Source organism: Sitophilus oryzae, unplaced genomic scaffold, assembly GCF_002938485.1.
Source record: "Sitophilus oryzae breed Bouriz unplaced genomic scaffold, Soryzae_2.0 scaffold_179_pilon_pilon, whole genome shotgun sequence".
Classification (NCBI taxonomy): domain Eukaryota; kingdom Metazoa; phylum Arthropoda; class Insecta; order Coleoptera; family Curculionidae; genus Sitophilus; species Sitophilus oryzae.
The window spans coordinates 4,582,818-4,607,314 of record NW_022146501.1 but is presented as its reverse complement, the minus strand read 5'-3'; the positions used below and the strand labels follow the sequence as shown (position 1 = coordinate 4,607,314).

At 31.6% G+C, this 24,497-nt stretch overlaps 2 protein-coding genes across 3 annotated transcripts in view; one reads left to right on the top strand and one right to left on the bottom strand.

The window, feature by feature from the left end:
• LOC115882712 (UNC93-like protein) overlaps positions 1–23,721 on the top strand; it is a 91,661-nt gene extending 67,940 nt beyond the window's left edge. For both annotated transcript variants that reach the window (XM_030900935.1, XM_030900936.1), the window contains exons 3-4: positions 16,364–16,650; positions 23,441–23,721. In XM_030900935.1, the coding sequence (XP_030756795.1) occupies positions 16,364–16,650; positions 23,441–23,721 (568 nt within the window). The remainder of the gene's footprint in view (positions 1–16,363; positions 16,651–23,440) is intronic.
• Positions 1–24,497, bottom strand: part of LOC115882709 (putative serine protease K12H4.7) — a gene marked incomplete in the record, with an annotated part of 747,005 nt that overhangs the window by 462,847 nt on the left and 259,661 nt on the right.

The window sequence follows — 24,497 nt, the reverse complement described above, 5'->3', positions numbered from 1 at the left end:
CTTATTTATTATAATGATAAATCTTAAAATTCTTCTTCTTGACAATATTTATTATTGCACCAAAAAGTAGTATACAGGTTGTTAATTTGTTCATTACTCGCGGCAAGAGCTTTATGGTTGAAATATGGCAACCTCGGACGACGCGATGGGACGAGTCGGCAGAAAAATCAATAATTCATGCATTCTGAATAGGCAGTGTTGCCATTCTGTTCCCCTATAAGTAACTGTCGAGTTAACAACCTGTATATCTAACATTATTATAATACAAAATTAAGCATTTATAGCATCTACTTTTTTATGAAATATATTTTTAATTACTTTGGCGATATTTTTCATAATTTAATGTCACTTTAATTTAAATCGTATAATCCGGAATCAGATTGATCTCTTATGCCCCCTACTAAATGTCCTACAATAATAAAAACAAGGACGTTATAGATCATTGCGTAAAAAGTAAATCAGCGTATCATACAAGATTATACGGCATTAAAACATCGCCATTGTTTGTATTTCAAAAATATATAAGGAAAGGTAAATTAGCAAAGAACTAAACAATATATAGGGTAGGAAGTCTTGTCTCATTTGGGTTTTGTAATGGGCCATTCAATTAAAAATATTTTCACACTTGTAGGAATACTTGTAGAAATACCGACTGTTGATAGTATTATTTTTTATTCAAATCCATACACTCAGTTTTTCTTAAAAATTTAAGTTCTTTGTAAAATTCGATACATTTTTTTCCATAACAAGGGGCCGACCTCTGCCGGAAACACTGCGTAATGTGAGGCCTATTGTGTTTGTTCCCTTTCTCTATCTGCACCCATTCTCCTATCCCTGTGCCCTGCACTAACTTATGCAGGTTCTTGATAGGATGGGAGCATAGTAAATGTCTTTCCCAAATAAAATGTGTCGCTTGCGATCCAGAGCCTCGCAGTGCCATTATGTGCTCCGCTGTTTCAAGATCTTTATCGCAAAGTCTGTAGCAAAGACTTCCTTGATACAGGTTCAGCTTGTTCGGGTAACACTTGACAACCATGTCCTGTAAAGAGGACTGTTAATGTATACATGTAATAGCAGTTCTTTTGCGATTTTAGAGCTAGGTCATTGGATAAAGGCCGTGCTGTGTCTGTGCCCCTGTCTGTTTCTCCAGTGGACATTCTGCTTTTCCCTGATCCAGAGTTTTAGTGCACTACGGGCCATCCATTTGGGTATTCCCAGTACTGGCTCTGGACCAAGATAGGATGCCGATGATCCTTGCTTCTGATAAATTTTGTTAGGAAACGCTCTATATCTAAAATTAAATAGTTTTCAGAAAAAAGATATTAAAATTTTTAGAGTGAAAATCTGTTATGTCAAAGATAAGTGATAGGCTCGGTCATAGGTATTACCTAAACGTCAAAGTTAGTGATGAGTATAAGCTTTGGTATAATATATTTCAAATTAAGGTATTTGAAAATGTACAACTATCTTCAAAAGAAAGGATTTTTATTTTTTAATTGTTCAGCTACATATACCTACTTTGTAACTAAAAGAACTGGTAAAAATTAATCAATCGTAACAAATAAAAGTTCTGATTCTTAATAAATCGTTGTTACGTCTAAAATAACATAGGTAATATTTAATTAGTCATTGGCTAAGAATTAAGGTTAGCCAAATACCCATGGACAGTAATATCAGTGACATGTTATAAAAATGTCGACCTTATACGTTATAGATAACCCACCCAAACTATGCGAATGTACCATATACTATCTTTTATTGCTTTGAATATCGTACAAACCATTCGTATTCTATTTTCCGCATTGTTGCAGTCAGATTAGTTCGCATTTTTCATGCAGGTGGCGTCAGATTCAGTTTTCTTTCTATTTATTTTGTTGAGGTGGCTAGATTTACGACCTGAACATGTATCGGCGGGTAGTTTCAATTTGCACGAGATATTGTTACAATTTTTAGTTTGGTGCACAGCAAACAAAAGTGTGAATATAAAAATTGCACTGTTGAGAGTTAATAAGAATAAACTAGATGTTTGGAATATAAAATATTCAAAACATCTCACGTTTCATCTAGAAAAAAAATATATTAATATTTTTTATTTACATTTATACGAGTATTTATCATTATTTGACTAAAACGGTAATGGGAATTATGATTTATGTTATTATGATGTATAACTTCGTCCTTTCAACCCAAAATGTTCTACTAAATCAGTCCCTAGCATACCCTTAGGGCTTTGGGATTTTTCTATTCGCCTTCCGGATATTATACTCATACTAATATCACAGCTTATTATACAGGGTGAGTTTCCTACGATGTTCTCTATGGGCATCTCGGAAACTGCTGGAGATAGAGAGTCGGTTAAATGGGGAAAGAATTGCAGTTTTGTGGGGTCATAAATATGCGCCTTTCAGATTTTTGAAAAAGTTCATGGCTTACTAGATATTTCGAAAAAAACAAATTTTGGCTATTTTAAAAATTGTCCTTAATTCCATTACAATCTAATTTAGACAAAAAGTGTTCAGATAAAAGTTGTAGATAATCACATCCCTAATGAGTTTGTGTTCTCCGATTTTTTATAAAACCTGTCATTTTTGACATATGACACAAACATATGTTTTTTAAATGGAAACCATAGTTGGCTATGACTTCATAAAAAGCGCCATTTTTTAAGCTTTTCAACGATATAAGCTATAATATGTTTCTTTCACAAAATTACTGAGTTATAAACAAGTCTCAAATTACAGGCAATTAGATGCATATGAAAGCATCAGAATTAATAAATGTAAAGATAGTATGAACAGAGACAACGGTCCAATTCCTTCAAGTTCTTTGTTCCTACTACTCTAGTGGCGGAAATCTAACTGTTACGCTCAGTTGGCTCTGACTCGGTTGGCTAGATTTTGCCACGCCCACTCGGTGCCCACTGAGCGAGTATATAAACGCTCAACTTGTAGATTGTACTTTAGTTTATAATCATCTGCTGATGATGCTAACATGGTTAGCGAAACGCGCGTCCAGTGTAAAAGTAAAAGTGTTTTGGTGTATTGTGGTGATTTAGTGTTTTTATTTTGCTGTGTAACACCAAAGGTTCCAACCCTCAACTGTAATGATTAATATTATGCAAATTATTAGATCGTACACTGAGAATTTTGCTGATCTGGATATTATTTATTTGAATCTTTCAATTGGCTCAATTTTCCTTATTCAATATTAATTAGCACTGATCAGTATTGTTGCAATGAATATAATCAGATTAAATAATTTAAAAAACAGAGTCGGACTTGATTTTTTTTTAATATAATAATTAAATAGTTTTGTTGTTGTTAAGGTACCAAAAACAAAAAAAAAATATAAAGTGTGGCATATCACTGTACTTAGGAGACTGAGCTCTTTCAAAAACTGAAATAAAAAATGCAGGTCCGTATTTAAAAAAATTAAGTTGGCCTCTGTAGCTCACAAATTATCAGCTAATTTAAAAATCTAAAAATACTCTCAGATAGCCCTAATAAAGTGGCTATAAGAATATGCAATTAGTTTTTTGATTTTCTAAAAAGTAACCACAGGAAAAAATAAAATTAGTTTTAAAAAAAATCCGTTTTTTCCAAAAAACTTAGCAATCCTTGAAATTTTTAAAACTTTTTTGATGGCATCTTGGTGAACAGCCCAAGGCGCAACTTTGTCCCAATTTAACCATCTCCGTATCTATTACGGTTTCCGAGATACCAATGCTCGTACCTCGAATTTGTAGCACCCTGTATAGGTCTGTTGACCAAGATCAAAAGCAAAGTCATTGCTTTAAAATAAAAAATTCGAAAAAATCTCAATGTCATCTCCAAAGTAAGTAACCATAAATAACATCTCCAAAAAATTAATGCTACTGATGTGAATCAAAAAAGAAATTATCGAGAAAAGATACACTTAGATGATTTTTAAACGATTTTTAAATTCCTTGATTTGTTAACGTACTCCACAGGGTGTTTCAAACTTTCACCAAAATACCAACATTTTGTTTTTTTCTCGTATAATTGTCAGATGGCAAATTTCATTTTAAATTTAGAAAGAGACAGTAAAAAGTCAAATAATTTAGCAACAAATTGCTTAAAAATCATCAAAATCGGTCAACTAGAACAACATATATCAAACTTTAAAATACATGAAAATTTTAAGTTGCCCGTTCTCATCAATAGGTTAAGCAAAAAGGTAATAAAAAGTAAAAATAAAAAAAAATGCATAACAATAAAATAATATAATATAAAAAAGTTAAATAAATAAGGTTTTAAAATTAGTTTTTTACTTTTTCTGCTTTGAAAAAATACAAATTTTTGCAGTGGCCATTTTTTACTGCGTCCCAGAAACTCTCCAAAAATATTGCTCTTTAAACTAAATTTACAAAAGCCATTCTAAATTTTAAATTAGTATTTATCTTGCCTTTTTCTATCATCATTTTAAAGCGCGGGGCATTTTTCAAAGCGCCAGAGGAGGGATATTCGAAATAGTTTATTTTTCTCGGTTCTCACAATCCAGACCGAGACCAGGAAGAGAAATTTCTCTGGATCTTGCAAGTCGAGGGTAATTTAAACTAATGTTTCTTTGTCTGAATATACATATTCTTGACCTTATTCTATAATGTATCTGGCATAAACGTAACAGTATGAAACAACTCCAGTTTAAATGTATACAAAGACGTTCTTGAATATTAATAATACGAAATTGTAATGCATGCATTTATGCATGATGCAGTGGTATGGTACATTATTTTATTATGAACTAGCGTGTACCCGCGACTTCGTTCGCGTCGAATTAATCATTTGTAATGGTGATGATAAAGCAAAGCAAGAATTTCCCTGTATGATTTTTTAAATAAATTCAAAATATATAAAAAAACAAAATAAATTATGCATGTCCGAGCGTTTTCCCGAAAGACTAACCGTTTTTTAAATAACAAATATTGTAATGTTTGAGGAGCGTTTCACCCTCTTGGAATTTGAGATTCGAGAAACCCCTCCTTATCAAACCTCTACACCCCAAACTCAATCCGTTTGCCAAAAATCAGCTTTAAACGTCAAGCAGTTTAAGCAGAATCGTGATTACTCAATGGTCATATTTTATGAAACACCCTGTATAAATTTTTAAAAAATCTTGAAATATGTAAAACAACAAAATAAAATATACGTGTTTAAGAGTTTAATTTTTTTAATCCCTTCTTATCGAACCTCTACACCCTATGGTCAATCTGTTTTCCAAAAATCAGCTTTTTACGTCAAGCGCTTTAAGCAGGATCGTGATTAATCAATGACCAGATTTTTTGATACACCCTGTATACATTTTTAAAAAATCTTAAAATATGTAAAAGAAACAAAATAAAATATACGTGTTTAAGCGTTTTTTTCGGAAACTTGGCCGTTTTTTAAATAAAAAATATTGTAATATTTGAGGGGTGGTTTCACCCCCTTGGAACTGGAATTTCGAAAAATCCCTTCTTATCGAACCTCTACACCCTAGAATCAAGCTGTATGCCAAAATTGAGCTTCTTACGTTGAGTGGTTTGAGCAGGATCGTGATTAATCTGTGAGTCAATCACTTAAGGATTTTTTATATTAGTATACTCGTAGATATAGTCTATAAAATGAATAACTTTGAATTTTGACCGTTACTTTTTACCAACATGGCAAATATAAAATCCCTCTGTCAAAAAAGTTACTGATATTCTTTAAATTGAGTGCCTGAACCTGGTCTGAACGAATCATTTTAAATTATTTTTAAACATGAAATATACATAATATACAGTTAATAAATACAGTATAGATACCTATTTATAGCAATAAATACTTTGGCAAATAAACTATGAACCATACAAATGCAGCAAATGTTTTACAATATTCAAATAATAAATAAGTACATAAGATAATGGGTAAAATGTAAAATATATTATAAGTTTTGGGGTTTGAAAATCGATCTAATTTAACAAAAACATTCAATATCGACTAATAGTGATATATTATTTTTGCATTCACAACATTTATTTGTATATTTTGCAAGTATCAATGTTCGAAAAATTATATTTGCAAATAATACAATATCACAAAAAAAGGCGTCAGCGATGGCTATGAAATAAAGATCGCTGTCATTTTATATGTAAAATTATTCTAAAATTTTTGATTTTTTGGGATTTAGGTTCGGGAAAAACGCTGATTAAATTTTCATTTGGTTTTTCATTATTTTTTTTGTTAGCCTAGAATAATTCTAGGCTAACATTATAGCCTTCATCAGTGTTGTGTCATAAAAAAAATGGTGTCGAATATAATCCAAAAAATTACATATAAAATATTCACAATCTAACCTAACAACGCATAAAGTTGACTGCAATTAATAAATTAATATAAACTTGTAAAAAGATGACCACATATTTTTTAAAATTATTATTCTTAACACTAAAACTATCTATATTGACTAGTAGTGGGAACTATCGAATGAATACTATCGAAACATTCGATAGTTGCAATTCATTCGAATAATTCGATAGCTAGTAAAAAAACATTCGTTGAAAACTATTCGAATAAAAATTATCGAATAGATGCGTCATCTGCCTTGAAATATTGTATTCTAGTAATTCGGCAGCAAAAACCATTCACTTATAAAATTCATTCATTTAGAAAAATTCCCTTATGATTCGTCAGGATCGATTATATATAAAATATTAACTGGATTTTAGTTGTCGCCCGGCGACGTAAGGTTTCTTTCCGAAAAACCCGGTCGGTGGCAATGCTATGAAAGAAGCCGGCATCTTTGATTTTGTGAGTCAGATAAAGATAAGGACACATTATTTTTTTATTATAGTATTTACACAGAAAATACATTATTATGAAACGCAGTTGCCATATATTTTATATTAGTCTCGGTATTAATTGATATTAGCAAAGAATATTATTGTTTGAGCTTTAGTTAGTTAGGGGTATTTATGTCTATATATTTTATATTTTTTATCAATATTCTGTTGTTACACTGCAATAATACTTGTTATTTTGGATGCAGGAAAATTATTTTTAATGTGTTTAAGCAAAGACTGGTTTAATAAATAATAATAACAGTAATAATTTGTTATACCTATTAACAACAAAATTTGAAATCATTTAATATAAACAGTTTTTTTAAGTAGTAGCAAAATATAATTTAAACCAAACCAAACCAAAACAAATTTGATGTCAAAATTATTTATATTAGATCCTATTTAAAAATAATATAGTCTCTCAATTTTTTGTGGCAACGTTGGTTTATTAAATAATAATAATTACAGAACTAATTTGTTATATTAACAACAAATTTTAAAATCATGAAATATAAACAAGAGTGGGCTTCTAAGCGTGCAGTGGTTTGAGCAAGGAAAATATAAATAAAAAAGTTAGAAATCAAAATTATTTATATTCGGTACTCGTAGATATACTATTTAATAATAATAATATTTACTTTTACTGGTATTTACTTACTAAAAAATAAATGAAATATTTCTTCGCAAAAACTACATGTTTAAGAGAATTAGCATAAACAAAATACAAACATCGTTAACTTTTTTTTTTTTGGCACGTGTAAATACTTTTTAATTTAATTTTCACCCCATAGTCTGAGTTCGATAACCATTTACTTAACCACATTAATTAATATAATTATTAAGTTCAACTAATTCAAATTATTAAAAACATCTAAAATACAAATATGTATTTTTTTTTTTTTTTTTAAAATTAATTAATAAGGTCATCTCATCTCTCTTAAAATTTTGGGGTTCTCAAAATTTCCCTAATTAAAAAAAGACCATATACCATATAAAATTAAATAATTGAAAGATCGGGTTACGGAAAATCACAACAAACTTTCGGAAAAATTTTGACCACCTGCACACGCACACAATCGTCAATTAAAAAAAACTACTATTTTAGTATTTTAAATATTTTAATAAACGCAAAAATAGCACAGTATTTATAAGGCGAAGTTATAAAATTTGAAGAACTAATAATGCACTCACGCACACAAAAAAATCAAAAACGCAATACTAAATTTCATTTATCAAAAACATTCGATAGTCGTTGCTCAACGATAACCATTTAGTCGCACGGCGAGGTTGTCACATATGCTTTAGTATACAAATGAATGAATGATTTTATTCGAATAAAACCATTCGATAGTTGAAATCATTCATTCAGTAACCATTCGATAGTCTAATTCAATCGATAGTTCCCATCGCTAATATTGACTACGGAGTACGATTTCAGCCATAATCAATGTAACCAAAAATACGAGGAATAATTATGTTTTCCATGTATTCTACAACATATTTATTAATTCGTAGTATCTAACTAGCGTGACGTAATAAATCTCGCTCGAGGCTGTTCTATTAGAGACGGTATTGCGTCAGCATGGCCGCAAGTTGCTAACCTAATAAAATTAACACTAGAAAAGCCCGCGGGAACTGTCAAATTCAAAGTTATTCGTTTCGCAGACTATAGCCCATACCAAAGATAATCCTACAACGGATCATTTTGTGTATTAACTTTAATTTTCTGTCTAATTTGGACTAATTAGACAGCTGTGTTGAAGTAACGTCAAACATATCACAGCCACCTAAATTTTACCAAATAATAAAGATCTACTCAGATCAAATCATATAAATGAAAATATCTAGAAAAATCTTTGTTTTAGGGGTAGGCAACCTCGGGCAACCTTAATAGTATTTTGAAGAGACATCTCCATTGAATATCGGAATAATATACTGGGTGTTCCATTTAAAATAAAAGAGTAACATACTTTTGAAGGTGACCAATATTCAATATTAATTTTGACTCACCCTGTATAACTTTTTGGACCAAGTTTTAATTTGATTTAACGTACAATAGTTAATTTAGCTACATATTAAGTTATACCGGGTAAATTCAAATTTAGGTAGCTTTTATTATAATTTAAAAATTGTTTTATATTTCTAGAAAATGTTAAATATGTCAAAAACCGTACATTTTAGTCATCTTTTAGTCGTCTCTTATAAAACTCTTATAAAACTCTGAACTTTTAGTCGTCTCTTATAAAACTCACCTTTATTTTTCTTCCAGAATCGGAAAATCAATTAATATATAGGGTGTTCCGTTACAAAAAACACAACTTTGATATGTAACTTTTTTTGGGGACACCCTGTAGAACTCTCTATATTTTTAAAAAGTGCTCTGAATTAACCTACATATGCTCACAAAATTTCATTTCAGTACAAACTGTTGTTCTCCTTGGAGCTTCCGCGGCGTATGAGAGGCACCACCCTGTAGATGTAAAGAAACCTATTTAAATGCATATCAAATTAAAGTTAATAACGTCTAAGATAAACCTAACCGAGAAAATTGAATGAGCACTAAAGTAAAGGTCTATATTAAATTGAATATCGTTGCACCAAAACCAACTAAGCTTAAACTAGACTGCACATTCGTGTTTGTTCGATCTGGCGTGGCTTGCTTTACTGCCAGTCCCACAAGATTAAACTGCCTTTGGTTAATTTACGAAGGAAAATACTTAATGCCGCAGAATATAGCATAAAGAACCTCGAGAGAAATTTTCTCCTGTACCTTACAAGCAATAAAAGTTGAAGAATTATTTTCCATTACTTTTCTTTAAATTTAGTCTGTCTAACACATTGGAAATAAACCCGACAATCTAATTTATTGCAAAGGCTATGTTTTTGATACGTTTGAAATATATTATTAATCGGAAGAATTTAATAGCGTCAGAAGATTCAAGGTATAGTTATCACAATGGCAGCTTAACCACAAGGTCAAATGGTCAATGCCAATAAATCTAGTTAATATTGATCTTCTAGTTTGCCTAACATATTTCTGATTAAAAAAATCTTTACAAGAAATTTCATAAATACCCGACCTTTCCAGTGGAGGTGTTTTATCTTTTGGATTATCTAATAATTGTTGTAATTTATTATTAGTATTATACACAAGTTTATAATTGACATTCTTAAAAATTCCTTTTAGACCACGGGATAACTCTCTATCAAACGGTATCGAAAAATATTTAGACGTATCTTTCTCCACTTGAAAAGTCGAATTTTCAGAAATCATTAACCTATACCTACGTTTTCTAATTAATTTATCAACTAGTGAAGAAAACTATCCATTACACTCAGCTACATTCCTAATGTAATCTCTTTCTATTTCATATCTTTCGTTGGAAAGTGGGAAACTAAGTAATCTATGAACTAAGAAATTTAAACTAGCCATTTTATGTTCAACACTATAATGTGATTCATTAGGAATATATCTGCGTGTGATCGTATTTTTCCTATAGATATCGAATTCCAGGCAATTATTAGCATTTCTAATAACTAATACATCTAGAAATGGTAATCTGTCGTTGTTCTCAATTTCATGCGTAAATTTAATGGAAGGAAAACGATTATTTAACTTAGAAATAAAATTATCTATAGTGTCTGAATGTGTGTCAAAAACAGCAAAAATATCATCCACATACCTAAACCATACTCTTGGAAAATACCCAAACTGATTCTTAGCCTCCACTTCAAACCTGCTCATGAATAAATTAGCCAAAAATGGAGACAATGGATTACCCATTTCTGTACCTTCCCGCTGTTCAAAAAAGTTGTTATTAAATTGAAAACAATTTTGTTTCATACATAACGATGTAAGCTCAATATATTCACTCACAGTTTTGTTGTCGAGACCATTTGCGTTCAGTAATTCCTTTAAGTAGCCTAAAATATGTGGAATTGGAACACTTGGGAACAACGAAGATACATCAAAGGAGACCAAAATTTCACCTTCATGCAATGTTATATCTTTAATTTTGTTAATGAATTCAATATTATTTTTAACTGAGAAAGAAGGTTCATGATCAGGTAAATTTTCGAACTCCCTTGATAACCATTTTGCCAAATTATAAGTCGGAGAACCTACAGGATTTCAGTCATATCGATGGAAAAATTTCGCCGTTTGGGCAGTTCGGGTGTTTATAAAAACTCAAATTATAAAATAATCTAGGTTTTTGTATCGTTTATCGCGTATCGCGTATAATGTTTGGTTTAGTCAATATAAATCGATATTTAAATTTTTAATATCGAAAAAAAAATAGTTTTAGTTGCCGTAGCTTTGTCGTAGCCGAGGGTTTGAGATGCAGCGCAAAATTTAGATAATAATTCATAATTTTCTGGTTCTGGATAAATGATAAACTCTTGTTGATGTTGAAAGCACATTTGTAGATCTGATTTTAATGCACATCTTAGTTTGCCAAATGTTGCCCGTGTTAAAGATCGCGCACACTATACCTACACGGACCGGCACGGACCAGACCAGTAAAATCTACCGGTGAAGGTGACCGTGTTATTTAATAGAGTAGAGCACACTAGACCAGTACCAGCACGTACCGCCACAAGTCACGACCGTCAAAACAGGTCGTGTCGGTCAGGGACAAATATGACCGGCAATATTTATGCCTGGTCGTGCTGGTCCGACCTAAGGCTGATTCATGGTACACCGTGACGGGCCGGGGCCGTGCGACGGTGAAGGCACGGCCAAACATTGTCAAATGTTACTTATACCACAGAATATCTAGCTACGCAACAGAAGCCTCGTTACATGTATAAAATTGTAGGTAGCAAAAGGAGACAGGCTTTTAAAGCCTGTCTCCAAATCAGATATTTTGATGTGGTAGTTTCGCTACTACATAATAGAGGGCAATAAATTTAAAAGAAAACAGTTTTCTACAAACAAAATTTAAAATAATTTTGTGCAGTGTTGCCATTGTGTAATTCATATCGTAATACTTCCTGATAAAGCCTACCTTCAAATTTGCTACATCATTTAAACATATTAAAATAGATCAGAGCTGATTTTTTCAGTTTGCCATGTTAGTTGGAATTAAATCTTATGAGCTAAATTACAATCACTTCCTGACGTTTGATTGTATAATTAAATCCTGAATTTTCATGGTAATTCGGCGACAATATAATAAAGTATTGTTCTACTATTATGATACCACTTCCTGACGTTCGATTGTGTTCATACCAAGTTCATATCGTATAATCGGGAAAAAACAGCGTTAGCGATGGCTATGAAAATAATATCGCTGTCATTTTATATGTAAATTTATATGGGAAATGTCATCGATCGCCCTTTTCCATCCAACTGGACGCCGTTTTTTTCGGTATCATACGGTATTTGATATATACTATTTTTCATGCCATTACAATATTATGGTACCATGAAGCATATAAAGTGATACCATAATATAGTACCATATTACGATACATGACGTTCGATTGGGCTTAAACTTGGGATACTACGTATTTTCGGTGACATTGTAATATGATGGTACTATGATGCATATAAAGTGGTACCTTAATATAGTACCATATTACGATACCATTTCCTGGCTTTCGATTGGGCTCAAACTTGGTATACTACGTATCTTCAGTTACATTGTAATATGATTGTACTATGATGTATATAAAGTGGTACCTTATACCATATTACGATACCATTTCATGGCGTTCGATTGTTCTTAAATTTGATATACTATGGATCTTAGGTGACATTGCAATATTATGGTACCTTAAAGCATATCGACTGGTACCATATAATATTCATATAATTAGTACACTATTATTCTGCTATTATGATATCATTTCCTGGAGTTCGATTGGTTCGATCCCAAATTTGATATACTTGCGTTTCTTCATAAAGATTTGTTTAATTAATAATTTTAATTTATTTTACGAATTTTAATTTATTGTTCGATGTCGTCATGTCGTGACAGCAACTTTTATGCCGAACTAATATATTATTAATTGTACCTCTGTCACTTTTTAAAATCTACCTAGGTCTATATAAATAACTGGCAAACGGAAGAAATTTGTTATTATAGTATTTTTTAGTCAGTTAACATTTTTTGTACTGCATTTTAATAAATTATTAACCATTACTAACGTTCCAGCATTAATAAATATCACTATCAATCGGCCTGTATATTATTAATTTTAAAGGTAATTAAAAGTATTTTCTTAGTTAACATTATAAGGTAGTGTATATTAAAAATGTATATGTTTTGTAATAATATACTTAAAACTATTTTAATAGCCAAAGGAATAATTAATATAAGTGTACCTGATAAGAAAAGAAGAATAGAAAGAAACACATACTGCATTATACACAATAAAAAGAATGGGATGTCAATTCAAGTCTTTTTGAATCTGGCAACTGTGCATATTTAGCCGAGCTACAAGGCCGTCGACGAGCCGTCGATCCAAAACCGAAAGTTCAAAATTTCTAATTATATTCTGATTATGATATTGTCGCGCCATCTATTATTCTATTTGTGCAATTTTAGCTCTTTCATTTCGAGTATTTTTCTGTTGCGTAGCAAGATATTCTGTGCTTATACTTATGTATTCATGCTAAGCCGAGCACGGGCCGAGCTTCGCCGGAACGCGTCCGTGCCCCGTCAGAGAAATGTCGGTGTACATTTTTCCTCGGATCCGCTACGATCCGGCCCCGTTGCGGCAAACATAAATGAGTCGCCCGGGCTAAATACTTCGTTCGTCTACGGGCCTATAGCGACTGTTTTCTAGCAGTGTTGCCGCACCCAACTTTTAGCGCGTACCACATTATAAACTAAAAATGTACCACTTTGGTACAATTTTTTAAAGCACAACAAAATACATCTGCAAATGACTTTAACCGGTTTGGTCGTTGTGAATTTCTTCATAAATTTCTACATAAAAAAAAACTTCCTGGAGAAAGACACAAATCGAGACGAAAAACATGAAATAGAAATTCAGAAAACCCAATTATAAGTATGCATAGGTTGAAGAAATCTAAGTAATTCTAATACTACACACAAATTTGATTTGTGACATTCAAAAATATTGGAAAAACTTTTCTTCGAATCTTTTTAATTCAGGAAACAAATGATGATATTCGCCATATTGCTTTCTCTTTTGATTTATAGGGTGAACCCAAAATCTTCTTTTTTTCTTAGCTTCCTTCTCTTCCTCCTCTTCTTCACACAACATGGCTAAAATAATAATTTCTTCCTCTGAACTACTCATTTTCAATACTTTTATGTTGCACGCTCTAGTAGTTGAGCCTTGACAACTGTACTTTTTTCGAAACTCTCGCTTATGTTGCTGGTCTGTGGCGGTAAAGTGTGCGATGTCATGCAGGATGCAGGTTTGTGCTGTGCTGGTCCGTACTGGTCCGTGTAGGTATAGTGTGCGCGATCTTTTAGTCCTATTCTTCTTTGGATCTCGTGTGTTTGGTTGTCAAGATTAATTGTGTTATTTCATTCCCCAGATTTATATGAATACACTTATTCTATATTTGCTTTGTCCACCGAGACATTTTCACTAATACCAAGATTGGTCATTAGTTTTGTTTTTGGATCATTTATGCATAGTCCAATAAACTACTTGTTTGTTTTGGATTCATTTGAAAAGGTTTACAGAAAAAAAAAACATGAAATTGTAACTACAAAAAAAATAGATTTATCCAGATGCAGGTAAAGGAACAAACAAGCAACAAAGGATTAAGTGAAAATTTTCAACTAATAATAAATTGAATTTTATATGGCTCTGTTTTTACTGATACTATCTTATTTGTATCAGTCTACAATTTTGATTGCTTTGACAGAGTCCACATGGTAAAAACCGTGATAACAGCTGTGGTAATACAACATGATATACCCAACAGTTTTCTGAAAATATTACATAAATAGTTACATAACTTATGAAAATATAACCTAAAAAATATTGCTACAATAATCAAACAGATAGATGATACAAAACTTTAACTGTCTTGTTGATATTGGCATACACTTAGCTAATGAGGCATATTAAAGACACGATTGTTTACATTTTCCTTGAATATTAGTTAGTAATAAGTAAGTAATAATATATTTGGTGTATATGAAGCAATGGGAAAGGCGTGAAACACATTATTAATGCGTTTTTGCATAAACTGGGTGTTCATTAAGCGTAGTAATATCATTATTCAGATATATGGTAATGTTGCTATTATTTATTATACATTTATTTTTTCAATATTTTAACTAGATATAAAATTGTTTGTAATGTAGCAGATATACCGTGTGATCGAAGAAAAAGCGGCGTCAATCGATAAAATTATATACAGAGTGGTCCGAACTGTATTCCGGAAACTTCGGCAGTATATTATTCAGATAAAAATAAGCAAAAAAGTTCGTATAAATGTATGTCCTCAAATGCTTAGTTTTTGAGATACAGGGTGTAGAAGTTTCATTTTCTTTTCGATTTTTTTCAAATAATTTCTGAAGTAGCATCAATATTTGGATGAAAATTGGTGTCTGGGAGTTTTTTGACATGGGAAATTTGATTTTGATGTCAATATGACTCCTATTTGTAGAGGGCGCTACCTACATGTGTTTTAACTGTTTTGAAAAGTAATAACTTTTTTCTTCGTACCTGTATAAAACTACTTAGTGAAAAAATATACATTTTCGTGATTTTTTACGTAAAAAATGTCTCTTGGTAAATATCGCTACGAGCAACAGTTCTCAAGATATTTAGAATGGAATTAGTCAATACATGTCATTATTGACAAAAAATAAACATGTTGAGTAGATAGTTATTTGACTGAAATGATAAATTTGGGAACTTTTTATTTTTTTTAAATTAATCATATTTTTTTTTCGAAAAAAATTATGATAAAACAGTTTCTGTTCAACTTTTGGCACAGAAACATTTCAAAATTATGATTTCAGTCTAATAAATATTTAGTCAACATGTTAAATTTATGTTAATGGTGACAGGTGTTGATAATTTCGACAAGTAGCTTTATATAGGTACCAATCAGCAGCTTTATACAGGTATGGACAAAAAGTTATTACTATTCAAATCAGTTAAAAAAGATGTAGGTGGCGCCCTCTACAAGTACAACTACAACTTCTAGACACCAATTTTTATCAAAATATTGACGTTACTACAGAAATTATTTTGAAAAAATCGAAATAAAAATGAAACTTCTACACCCTGTATCTCAAAAACTAAGCATTTAAGGGCATACATTTATACGAACTTTTTTGGTTATTTTTATCTGCATAATATTATGCTGCCGAAGTTTCCGGTATACAGTTTGGACCGCCCTGTATAATATTATATCATTAACTGAAAAATTCAGATAAATACATTTCTCTCATAAATACGATAAAGAGAATAGAAAAGTATACAAATTAAACATATATACAATTATACTTAGTGTTTTATTTATAATTTTAACACTTTTCTAACTTTATGAAACCCCAATTTAGTACTACTAATCATATTTTTTTTATATTCTAGATGGCTAGGTGCAAAATGGACAATATCTCTGGCATTCGTCGCATACATGCCCTTTATCATGGCCCAGTTCTATCCGAAATTCCACACCATGATACCAGCAGGGCTAGCCGTAGGATTCGGAGGAGGCCCACTATGGTGTGCAAAATGTACTTTCTTAACAATTGTATCAGAAGCGTACTCTAAAGTCACTGGAATATCTTCGGACATCGTAGTGACCAGATTTTTCGGAGTGTTTTTTATGTTCTACCAGTTTTCACAAGTGTGGGGCAATTTAATCAGTTCAGCAGGTAAGATTCTTGCGAACCACATAAATACAGTATACAATACTGCATAATAATTCTTAAATTACAGGCAATTAGATGCATTAATTACTGAGCGCCTATATACACCCTCAATTTGTAGATATTAGTTCAGTTTTAATCATCTGCTGATGATGCTAACATGGCTAGCAAAACGCTCGTTATTTGGCAATACTTATGAAATTGTTTAAAAAATTATTTGTGGTATTCTTTTCATTTCTTCTCAAAAGCATTTCTTCTAGTTCTATTCGGAGTAAAAATGACTTTTGTACCTCGCCTGCAAACATAAAGTCTCGGCACAAAAGTTATAATTTTTACTCCTAATAAAACAATATATTATTTCTATTTTTCTATACCAATTATTTGGCTTTTTGTCAAATTGTTTTTTGTTGTTTGATTGTTTTGAAATAAATCGAAGGAGATTCAAATGCTCTTTCAAACTATATTGGTTTTCCTATACCTATCTATCCCAGATTTTGAATAAAAAGCGATTTTTCAATAAAATTCCAATCAAGATGTCTGATGTCGCCATGGCAATTATCCAGTGACATTTAGTAACGATTTTCAAAATCGACATTTGTTTATAGACATTATCATTTAGATTTATAACAGTTTACTTAAATTTACCTACAGTAGATTAATAAGTAAGTATTCATTATTTTATCAAGAAAAATAAAGCAGTATCTGCTAGCGGGAAGAATGGATATTTTACTAGTGATTTTATTTTGCGAGGAAAATTGCTTCTTGGCCTCAAGGGCTTATGCTCAAAGATATCCAAATAGGAATCTTCCTGATAAGCGTTTCTTTGAAAAACTGCTTTTCCTATTTCACAGAGCTGGTAGTGTGGTTTATAAAAAAACTATTCGGCAGAAACCTGTCGTTGGAAGTGAAGAAAATGAATTTGCCGTAATTGACTCTTTTATAGAAAATCCATAAAATAAATAAAAACAACATAAACTAATTTTAGTTTTGAAAATAGCTACTATATATATATATATATATATATATATATATATATATATATATATATATATATATATATATATATATATATATATATATATATATATATATAAATCTGGGTCAGAACGTCCTACGACGTTGTCCGATGCCTAACTTCCACCCTGTGCGATTTTTCCATTGATCTTCGGTCAGATTTTTCTCGCTCATCGACCTGCTTATTCCTTCCATCCATGTTTTCTTGGGACGTCCTCTCTTTCGTTTACCAGGTGGTATCTAATGAATGACTTGTTTTGGAATTCTTTCATTGTGCATTCTCTGAACGTGGCCGTACCATATTAATTATTTTTGTTCTATATCATTTACTATTGCTCTCTCTATTCCCATCTGTTGTCTAATGTCTTCATTTCTGATCTTATCCCTCCTTGAAATTCTCATTGCTCTTCTAATCGCGTCCATTTCTGTTGTCTCTAATTTCCTTTTATTCCTTTCAGTGAGTCGCCATGTTTCACATCCATAGAGTAATATGCTTTTAACTAGTGTCCCGTATATATTATTTCCTGTTTTTTTGTAATTTCAGTGCTCCATAGAATGCCATTTATGCATCTGATAACTCTTCGTGCCTGTATTACTCTGTTGTTTATTTCTCTATCGTCCGTTCCATCTCCTGTAAATATCGATCCTAGGTACCTGTAATCTTCACATGCCCTAATTTCCATATTATTGTCTAAAATAAGATTTTCTGTATTAGCTCCAATTGAATATTAGTATTTTGTTTTTTCTGTATTTACTGTGAGACCCCATTTAGCATATTCTTCAATTATTTTCCGCACCATATATTCCATGTCATCTTTGTCGTTTGCAATTATGGCCTGGTCGGTCTGCAAATTGCAAGGTGTATAGGCATATGTCATTTAGTTCTATACCCATTCCGTTACATTTTCTTTTCCATAGATGTAAGGCCTTGGCAATATAAATTTTAAATAGTGTTGGGGATATACAGCAACCCTGACGGATCCCTTTAGTGATAGAAATTTCCTCTGAGAAACCGTTGAGAGATTTTCCTCCGTTGTACAGCTTTTATCAGAGCTGCGTTAATTCTTGATTCGTGCAATAATTCCCATAATTTTATTATTGGCACTGTATCATATGCTTTTGTAGATCGATGAATGTTATATGAACTTCCTGGTTCATTGCAGATTTCTTCTCGATGATCTGTTTCAATGCAAATATATTATCTGTACATGATCTTTCGCTTCTGAAACCATTCTGCTCTTCTTCTTCGTAGCTGGAGTATTCCTCTTCAATTAAGTTCCTCAGTATCCTTCCATAGAGGCGACTCATAGTGCTGGTGACCGAAATTCCCCTGTAGTTATTGGGATCCTTCCTTGAGCCCTTTTATATATAGAGGAGATATATGCTTTTTTCCACTGTTCAGGTACTGTATGACCATTTAAGCACTGGTTAACTATGTTTATTAACATTCTAAACAGTTTTTTGCTTTTCCAGATTTTATGAGTTCCGCATATACTCCCTCTGGGCCACATGCTCTTCCATTCTTTAAAGACATTATAGCGGTCTTTATTTTGTTGGTATCCACGTAGATTTCCTCTCCTGCAATGTTTATTTCTGGCTGTGGCGGTTCTTGATACTCAGGTCTGTTCTCTGACAACAATTTGGAATAATAAAGAAGGAAGATTGGAATAATAAAATAGCTACTAACTGTCACTAAAAACTTGCCATGACGACACTAGCCCTCTTGGTTGCCATTTTAATTAAAAATTGGTGTGAAAAGTGGATCTTAGTTCTGACGTAACCTGTACATTTCAAAATAATTTTAAATTATGCACATTGCCGTCCCAGATATACTCATAAAATATGTTGTTTCTAGTATAAAAAAAATTAATTTATTTAACAAAATTTTATTAAAAATTTGACAAAATAGTTACCTTTCTATTGGTTCTATCGGAAATAATTTTAACCAAAAATTCAAAAAGCATCTTTTAAAAATTTAAAAAGTAGTTTTTAATTTATTATTAATTACTTAATAACTAGTGTTATTAATTACTTAAAACAAAGTATTTTGAGACATTTTACTAACTCATAATGCCTTTGAGTGCTGAGATCGAGGCTGAGATATGAAAAAAACTAAAGGTCTTAATAAGTGAACATCCTCAAATGTCTGTTCGACACGCCAAAAAGTATAATCTCATTAATTCGATGGGATTATCTAAAGCTAAGGACCGAATTCCATCTTGCCCATCGTCTTTTGAACCCTTAGGACTATTTGTTTAGGTATCCGAAATAGCTTTAACAAAGTGGTTTTGTCTGAAACTTGCTGCTAAGAGTTTCCTAGTTAGGATTCAGAACGGTTTAATAAAATTAATCTTAATAATTTTTAATAATACGTTAGCAAATGTCTAGAAATGATATTCAGATCCTTAAGAATGTTTATGAGTAGTGAAAACATTTTATGCATTAAAGTTTACAAAAATAAAGATTTATATAGTCGAAAAAGTCCGATAGAACCAATAAAAATGTAACTATTTTTGTCACATCTTTAATTAAATTTTGTTAAATAAATTAATTTTATAAATCTCTTATATATGTTATAGTAAAAGCGAGAAATCAATAAATATTAACTGTGAATTATTAGTAAAAGATCACATTACCTGACATAGGCGAATCAAGCCATTATGAGTTTATCAACTAATTTTGGTAGAAGTTTTACTAGTGACAGTTAGTATTCACTAGTACATGTAATTTTACCTGACTTCTCGCACAAATGATACCTATAACAGATGCGAAAGAAAGCGTACTGCATCGGAAGACCGCTTCAAACCCGACACGCCTATTGAGTGGTGTAAATACACCAGTCGTTTAGACACTGAAACCTATGCTGAGACGTATTCGCTTGCTGGAATGACATAGTGCGTGGTTATATGTTTCTTTTAATGCAAAACGCGTGTTGGATTTTAGTTGAACTTTTTGAACTGTCATTATCTAAGTTTTGGTAATTTACCCATATCTTATTTAAAATGTGATGCAAATGTGTTTCATTTTTAGGACCAAAAATATATTTATTGAGAAAAAATTAATTTATTTAACAAAAAAGGCCCAATTGCAACAATAATTTAAATTTTTCTTAAAAATAAGTGGAGCTTAGAATGAGCTGTATTTATATTTACTTTAATATTCACCTTAAATGAGGGAATTTGACTGATACAATTTTTGAATTTGAATTGATTTTAATGATACTAACAATTTTAGTTCAATTTTTAATAAAATTTATTAAAAATGTGACAAAATAGTTACCTTTCTATTGGTTCTATCGGACTTTTTTCGACTATATAAATCTTACAGTTGTAAACTTTAATACATCAAATATTTTCCACCTAATAAATCATTTAATGATGTAAATAAGAGGAAATTTCACGTTTGGCCAATACGGGTAGTTTTTATACATCAAACAGCCTCTGAGTGTTTTCAACTCAAAATGCCTTTAATTATGTTTAACTACATCATTAAAAGGGTCTTCAAATACTTCAATGTGATATTTGTCTAAATTTGCAAAAGAATCCGAATCTCTTGATAACTCGAAATTATTTATCCATTTAAAAGCCTTTGATCATGAAAGTACAAAAATTTGTTCATTTTATTTACAGGCTGGAAAATATAATATATTAAATTTTGATGAGTTTTGCATTGAAGAAAACATTCAGAGGCTGTTTGATATAATGAAAAACTATAGAATTTGACCACCCCATGTGAGAAATTTCCTCTTATTTACATCATTAAATTATTTATTAGATTGAAAATATTTTATGCATTAAAGTTTACAAAAATAAAGATTTATATAGTCGAAAAAAGTCCGATAGAACCTATAGAAATGTAACTATTTTGTCACATCTTTAATTAAATTTTGTTAAATAAATTAATTTTTTATACTATAAATATCTTTTTTTTCCTAATCTCCTACGAGCTGATATACTCTGTAATATGACGAGCAATCTATTAAATTACTGTGACATTATACAGAAAAGTCCACAGACTTCGAGGCATAGGAAAATCAAGTCCATTTAGCGTGTATCCAAATTTTGACAAGTTTTCTAAAATGACAGTTTTATTTAGACGGCGACGTTTAAATTTCACCTGACTTCTCGGTGAGTGATTTCTTTATATGGGAGTACATAAAATCTAAAATGTACGGCGACGAAGAAATTCAAAACTTGGAGCAGTTAAGGCAGAAACGCGAGCCCTGGATCGTTCGTCGTAGAACGAAACGGCGTCCTGTGGGATAATTACGCACCCGAGCCCGGAATCGTGCGCAGTAGAACGAGACGGCGTCCTGTGGGATAGATAGCACGCGAGCCTGGATCGTTCTCAGTAGAGACGAAACGGCGTCCTGTGGGATAGATACGCACGCGAGTCCTGGATCGTTCGCAGTAGGATCGAAACAAGAGTCGCTGTGGGATAGGTACGCACGCGAGCCGTGGATCGTTCGCAGTAAGGACGAAACGGAGTCCTGTGGGATAGGTACGCACGCGAGCCCTGGATCGTTCGCAGTAGAACGAAACGGCGTCTCGGTTAGTCGCCTGGATAAGCACAGTCCACACCGCCCGGTCCAGGACCACCTCGGGATGTCGGCGAGATTTTATGATCGTTTGGGTTATTGTTTAATGCAAGAGGGAGGCACTTCTTGAACAATTCTTGTAATTTTTAAATTTCATTATCCTGTTTTTTTACCTTTTACCCATTACCTACCTTGACGAACATGGAAAACAAGGTCCTTTTCAGGACCACAAATATTTTGATTGAGAAAATTGGTAACTTTTTTGGATTAAAAACAAAAGTTGTTAATATAATACCAATTTAAAAAGTGTTTTAGTAGTTTTAATAACGAGTAACTATGATATAAAACTTTATTATTATTATATGGTCATTATTAATACTATTGTTCATTCGATTCAACATTAAGGCATTAATGCAACAATCATTTAAATTTTGAGTTAAAAATAAGATACATAGAATAACCTTGTATTTATATTTACTTTAATATTTACCTACAAATGAGGGAATTTGACAGAAATGAATTTTTGAATTTGAATTGATTTTACTGATTCTAACAATTTTAGGTTCAATTTTTTAATAAAAATTTATGAAATTTATTACATATTAATAGAAATCCAAGAGATTTGAAACCCTTTTAGCGATTTATAACATTCTCAAATGAATTACAGGTGCCCTTATTTTCTATGAAAATCACACAGCTTTTTTTTTGCTATAGCTATAGCTATAAAAATAATTTTTTAAGTGTAGAAAATTGCGACACACGCTAAATGGACTTGATTTTTCGTATGTCTCGAAGTCTGTGGACCTTTTGTATGCCTCGATAACATATTGGTGCAGATTATTTTCACCCAAACAAATAATAACCCAAACTATACATTGATGCGGATTGTCTATGAACTCTTTCTGAAGGTCACAGAAACCTGAACGCGTAATTCGGTGTTCTTTCGCATCTGTTATAGGTAATTTGTGTCTAAAGCTTTAAGGCAAAATAATTGAACCTTTTTTTTTCATGTATCATAAGTACAGACTAAATATACACTATACTTTGAAAGAAAGATCACTGTCATGTTCTTTGTAAAATTCTAATTTGTAAATTCTTAAGTTAAACGCACCTTTCATTGAACACTACATTAGTAATACACTTTATGAAAATTATAACTGTAGCATTTTAGAAAATTATAACTGTTTTTATTGTAGCATATATTTTAATCCTAATAGAGGTATTAAATTGAGATTTTTCTTTCAGTTTTGTCATCAGGAGAAAGCCCTCTTGCCGAAATCCAATCAAACGTTAGTTTCAGCAATATTACCGAGGTATTTAAAGAAATTGTTAACATTTCCACGCCTCAAAGAGATAGCGGCGATATATGTGGAGCAAACTTCTGCCCTGGAACGTCCCTGGAAGCCGTCCCTAATCTCACACCGCCTTCTCCGTCGAAAATTCAAACTATTGCTGGAATTTATTTAGCTTGCATGATCGTGGCCAGTCTAACAGTTGCTTTCTTTGTGGATTCAGTGAAACGGTAAGCGTATATGTATATACAGTATATTAAGTTCATTTTTATATACAGGGTGAGTTTCCTACGATGTTCTCTATGGGTATCTCGGAACTACTGGAGATAGAGAGTCGGTTAAATGGGAAAAGAATTGCAGTTTGTGGAGTCATAAATATGCGCCTTTCAGATTTTTGAAAAAGTTCATAGCTTACTAGATATTTCGAAAAAACAAATTTCGGCTATTTTAAAAGTTGTTCCTAATTCCATTATAAGCTATTTTAGACAAAAAGTTTTCAGATAAAAGTTGTAGATAATCATATCCTTTATGAGAATGTGCCCTCCGTTTTCTTCTGAAGCCTGTCATTTTTGACATATGACACAAACATATGTTTTTTTAAATGGAAACCATAGTTGGCCATGACTTCATAAAAAGCGCCATTTTTAAGCTTTTCAGCGATATAAGTTATAATATGTTTTCTTCGAAAAATTACTGAGTTATAGACACTTCTTATCATTTTTAAACAATTTAACTTAGTTAGCCATCGAAACAAGTTTAATCGCCTTTGCTCTCAGAAATGTGAAGCTGTCACATCCAAACTTCGTAAATTAAAATTACCAAAAATTGTAAATATGAATTTTTCAAATGAAGAAAAGCGTGTAGGATTATTGGTTCAACTTTTCTTTTTTTTTATTAATACATACATTTTTGAGGATACGTTGACCGGTGAATGTTACGTTTTTTACAGAACGGTTTTCAAGACATGTAGGAAAGTTTTTAGTTATAGCCAATTCTTATCTTTTTTGACT